Below are 5,739 nucleotides of genomic sequence, written 5' to 3'. Positions count from 1 at the left end.
TTTGTGCAGCCTTGATATATGTATATAAACTGAAACAGCTGGACTAGTGCATCCTAAATTTAACATCCATTCATTCTTTTAATACAACAGTCATTTCTGCAGTTTTTGGGGAGGTCACCTCCTAATAAATGTCCTTACAGAAAATCTAACTGCTCTTTTTAAATCGTTACACTGACTTTTAATACTTAACTATAACAAATATCACATACTTTAACACTTTTACTAAAGTAATATTCATAAAGGACACTTTAACTTTTACCAAAGTCAGTTTTTGGTAAGATACTTGTACTTTTACTCTAGTATGACATTGTGGTACTTTATACAACAGTGGTTGCAGTGTCCTTAAACACGACACAGACTCTTTACCTGCAGAGGTTTCATCATTGTTTGGATCACAAACCCAGAAATCACATCTGTTACAGAAAGTTCTTTGAAGAAAATCAGTTTGGAGAAACAGAGTTTGGTCCTGGCTGCAGTGATGAGCTTACGGCTAGTCTGAGCAGAGTCCAGATTAAAATCAATCGTTGCCATCCTAAAACAACTGTAGCCTTAAAAAAGAAACACCATCTTAAAAACGACTGATTTTAAAATACCTGCAGAAATACTGTCATATTCCTGTTGGAGTACCTGAAGCTACAACGAAAGTGCTACAGCTAGGTGCTGCTGCTATTTACACTTGCAAAAATGATAAAGCCCGATGTAAATATGAGGCGGCTGTGGAAGAGTGGTTAGGGGAACTGTTRCRCTAATGTGAGAGTTGGTGGTTCAATTCCCCATTCTTCACATGTTGAAGTGTCTCTGGGCCAGACACTGAAAGCCTGCTGCCTCTGATGTGTCCCATCAGTGTGTGAATGGGATTTACAGCAGTGACCAGTCTCTTTACACGGATTCACCTGGATTAGGTTTGTAGTGAGACCTGAGTGCTGTGTGAATGTGTGAATGAGTGAATGAGGACACAGGTGTGCAGCACTTTGAGTGTCCTGGTTGAACAGAGAGGTGCTGTATAATTACAGTCCATGTCATGTGAAACTGACTGCAGTATAAAGGTTTATAAAACATTATATTTACAAACTGAGGTGAATACTTTGGATCTAGATCAGTTTTAAACGGCAGCAGCAGACGACTTTGGGCTTGGCTTAATGTGGTCTTGCTGTTAGCTCATCACTTTTCACAGAATAAAAATGTTTTTTGTTTTTCTAAACTGAGGGTTTTCAAAGAGTCGTCTACACCAGGTCATCCAGACTCTGAACATCATGCAAACATCCTAACTGTAATAACTACTTTACTACTGCTTTTGTCTGTGTACACAGTATAAAGTGTATTTATTACTGTTGTCCTTCATGTCATTTTAGGTTCAATTTCATTTCACAGGCTTGTGCATTGACCATAAATTCTATTCTATTCTATTCTGTGTTCAGAGCTTGTCCATATGCTGTATAATTATATATTAGTTGCAAAGCTAACTTTCACAATAACATCTGTGCTGATCAAAAAGGAAACATCAGTAGGTCCTCTGGATGGTTCTTCTTTAGTGAAACGTTTCGTCTCTCCTCCAAGAGACTTCTTCAGTCTGATGAGTTTCAGGTGAACTCAGCCTTATAAGCTCCGCCTCCACATGGACAAACAGGACCCCAATGAAACCAACACAAAGAGGGAAAAAACAAAAACGGGGGACTTTGAGCCCCGCCTGCATTCACTACATTCACATGACACGACACCTAAGAACCATAGCATCCAAACCAATAAGTCAGGTGATGGGTCACATGACCCTCTATGAACAATAGAGCTAATCAAGCCTATTGTTAGTCAATGGCCCTCTTTTACATGTGACTAACCTGTTTGTCCACCAGGTGGAGGCGGAGCTTATAAGGCTGAGTTCACCTGAAACTCATCAGACTGAAGAAGTCTCTTGGAGGAGAGATGAAACGTTTCACTAGAGAAGAACCATCCAGAGGACCTACTGATTTTTTCTACCTGGTTTACTGAGATGAATCAGGACKCCTGAGCTGATGTTGTYTAACTGACTCATACMAACACATGAACATGTTGTTTGAAGCTTCAGTTCAGCTTCAGTCACTGTTTCTGAAGGACTCTGCATGGGACCAACCTTGCACCTGCAGCAGAACGACTCTGCTGACTTTGTAGGGCTGCTGGTTGATGAGCACCGTGAGACTGCAGGTGTAGAGCCCTGCGTGGGACCTCCTCACCTCAGGGATCATCAGGGTCCCTCTGTCTGGCTTCAGAGGGGTGGGGCTGGAGTCCTGTCAGGGAGCAGGTGATGTTAGATTTAGTTTAGACTCAGAGCTGTGCGCTGGGTTTATGGCTCACCTTGTACCACTCTATCAGGCTGCCTGTCTTGTTGAAGCAGTCTAAAGACGGACAGTAAAATTCCACCTGCTCCCCCTCTGAGGCCATCCATGGGTAGGACAGCTTGTTCATGTCGGCAGAGTCAGACTCGTACACGTATAACATGATGCTCCCAGTTACACAGTACGTGTCGTTTCTGATAAATAAATAAAAAAAGACAAAAATTAGACAAAAATCACAAAAAGTTTAAAATCTAAAAAAGTCCATTTTGTTTCCTGTGAAGTTGACTTCTTTATTGTCAGTGTGCATTGTGCACACTGTTGTGATTCGTTTCCCATCCAAGTCATCTCAACTTTGCCATGCTTCTCCTCCTGCATACTTTGTCCTAGAGCTGCCATTGTAATTTATATCTGTAAAGCCCCTGTGCCAAATGATGGCTATGCCTTTTGGTGCCTCTACAACTTATAGTTTTTGAAATATTAATGTTTAATCATTTATAATGGGAGTCAGTGGGGCCTTGTAATGGTCCAATACTGCCCCCTGCTGTACTCAACTTGGTACTGCACCATAATTTAATATTTCAACTCAGTAGTTCAGTGTTTACAGTACTAAAATGAGTTTATTTTGATGTTTTACTATAATATTGTCCAAATATTGCTTTATTGTTGTAATATATTTCAAATTAGTGACAACGATTACATTGGCAATGTGGCCRCTTTCTGCACACATACACTCCAAGCCCTGGGATTGTCTCCTGCCGCAGCTTCTATAGTCTTATGGTGAACACTGTGGGCTTTCATGTGGGAGATCAGGATTCAATCCCAGCTATGAACAAACTATTTCAGTAAAACTACATATATTCAGATTGTTATATTGTCACACAATTACCCTCATTACAAATACCTGCTGACTTGACAGGCACAAGCTGGTATTAATTAGAAAACACATTTGAACTTGGTCACACTTCATTCTGCAAGTCCAATGCTGCAGGCAAAGCCATGCTGCAATGCACACTTGTTTTTACATCGTAAAAAACATTCTCTAGTTTTATTTGATTTGATAAAAGCAACAATATAATCTTGGCTTTTGTTCAGACACATCATCTGAACTGAGAAATACATTTTCAAAGTTTTAATTAAGTTCAGGTGTTTTTATTTAACTGATGTTCTCTTTAGAAACACAACTTTTCTCCTGCCCTCAAACACATTTTATAAATCATATCTGAAACTTCAGACATGAAATGAGCTCCAAAGCTGTGTTCAACGACTGATCTTTTTTATCACAGTGTTCAGTCATTTCATCAAACTGTTTGATTTTCAGCAGCCAATGTAAGTCTTACCTACAAAGACCTACTGGTCAGTTTTCACTTTTAATTTAAAAATGTAAATTATTTCAAAACAAGTTTTCTTGATAAACTTTAAGGTTGTGTGTGATAAATAACACAACATGCTTCATCTGTAAATCTGTTGTTGTCAAAGTAATCCATAAATTACTCTAAAACAAAATGTTTGTTTCTGGGAGGTTTAGGAAGAAAAACTATTTGAACAAATGTTTTCTGATGCAATTTCTGAATTAGTCAACAGAAGTGGAAAATAATTTTCAACATCAAACAAAAACAAAATTAAAACATTTATTGTTAAATCTTTATTATTTTAAACAGTTTTGTTCTGTTTTGTTGCACGTCTACGTACAGATATAGCAGAGTTTGGACAATGAGTAGAGTGTAACTCTTAATTTTGTTGCCGTCAGAGGAAAGGTGTGTGAAATGACCTGTAGGTGCAGGAGTACTGTCCTGAGTCTGCAGCCTGGGCRGGCAGGAACCACAGCTCTTTGTCCTGCTGCTGCACTCGGCCCTGGCTCTGATAGGCCARGCTCTGTGTCCCGTTGCTTCTCCTGATCAGGTACGATGCAGATGGCGGGGCGATTTTACGAACTTCAAGAACTCTCATGAAAAAAGGAAATTGTAGGATTATGGCCTCGCCCTCCACTCTGAAGATCTCCACTTCTGGAGACACCTGGTAACAGCCATCTGAGGCAGAAAACAAGAATTACATCCAGCAGCAGCTACAGTTTTACATTACAGACCCTGTGTTAGTGACAAACTGATGGTTACTGTTACATTACAGACATTACAGTCCCTGTGTTAGTGACAAATTGATGGTTACTGTTACATTACAGACCCTGTGTCACTAAATCAGTCATTAAAAACTCCTGAAAGCCTCTTCACTGGAAGTTCAACCAGAACATTTCTGAAGAAACTCCTTCCTTCTTTAAGTCCAATAACAATCTGGGAATTATTGCTTTAATCTGAGATGATAAACCACAACACTTGTCATTCTCACTCCCTCTTAATATGGCAGGTAGACAGAAACACAGAATAAAAAGCAAGCCTCAATCAGCCAATGTTTGAAAGCTGCACATCTGGATGTCCCAAGGTTTTCAGCTGACGACTTTAACAACCACTCAATTCAGGTTTTAATGAGAAAATGGTACCACTTTACAATAAGGCTCCTCTTATAGATGGCTTATAAATAGTTTATAGATAGGTTATTAATTCATCTGTAAACACTTTGTAAATAATTAATAAGGGTTTAAATGCATTAAWTAAGAACAAGAAAGAGACAAAACTGCCTGGGTTCATGCTAAACAGTGAGCCAAATCTGTTCATGTACATATTATAAAGTGTTATATTAAACATTTCACACTAGGTTAACTTGTAAGCACAATAATGTATTGGAAAGACATATTTATATTAGGTACACTATTTATTAATGATTAATAAATGTGTATAAATGTCATTAGAGAGCCTTATAAATGGTGTACAGGCTTAACAATAAGGCTCCCTTTGATAATTGTGGCTATGTAAATTACAGTAAAGTATTATATGTAAAACACGTATTTCCAATACATTATTGTGTTTACAAGGTAGAAGCCTGGTCTGAAATGTTTAATATAACACCATATGTACATGAACACATTTGGCTCACTGTTTGACAAGAAATCAGACAGTTTTGTCTCTTTCTCATCCCTAATTAATGCACTTATTAATGATTTATAAAGTGTTTACAGGTGTATTAATAACTTATCTGTAAAGTATTTATCAGCCATAGTTTGATCAGTTTGAAGTGATGCTCTGTTGAACAGTTATTAGTCCTGACATCAGCCAGAGAAAATACAGGCTTTATATTAGTTTTTGTTTTTAAGTATATAAAACAATACTTGCTCAAAAAATCAGACTGATATGAAAAAACATCAAATAACCAAAGAATAATAAATACCATATTTATCCATGTATGATACGACCTCTTGTATAATATGACCTCATGTATAATATGATCTCATGTATAATAAGATCTCATGTATAATATGACCTCATGTACTAAGACGATCTCATGTATAATAAGATCTCATGTATAATATGACCTCATGTAC

The 5,739-nt window shown here is 37.9% G+C and overlaps 1 protein-coding gene across 1 annotated transcript in view; it reads right to left on the bottom strand.

Moving 5' to 3' along the window:
* Positions 1–4,336, bottom strand: part of LOC106517220 (interleukin-1 receptor type 2) — a gene marked incomplete at its 5' end in the record, with an annotated part of 9,074 nt that extends 4,738 nt beyond the window's left edge. Inside the window, 3 exon segments of the mRNA XM_014007941.1 lie at positions 2,108–2,261; positions 2,329–2,503; positions 4,078–4,336. Coding sequence (XP_013863395.1) covers positions 2,108–2,261; positions 2,329–2,503; positions 4,078–4,336 — 588 coding nt within the window.
* Between the last annotated feature and the right edge of the window lie 1,403 nt (positions 4,337–5,739).

The sequence above is a fragment of the Austrofundulus limnaeus genome, unplaced genomic scaffold (genome assembly GCF_001266775.1).
Source record: "Austrofundulus limnaeus strain Quisiro unplaced genomic scaffold, Austrofundulus_limnaeus-1.0 Scaffold46, whole genome shotgun sequence".
Lineage (NCBI taxonomy): Eukaryota > Metazoa > Chordata > Actinopteri > Cyprinodontiformes > Rivulidae > Austrofundulus > Austrofundulus limnaeus.
Note: the sequence above shows the minus strand (reverse complement) of the source record. Positions and strands in the feature narration are given on the sequence as shown.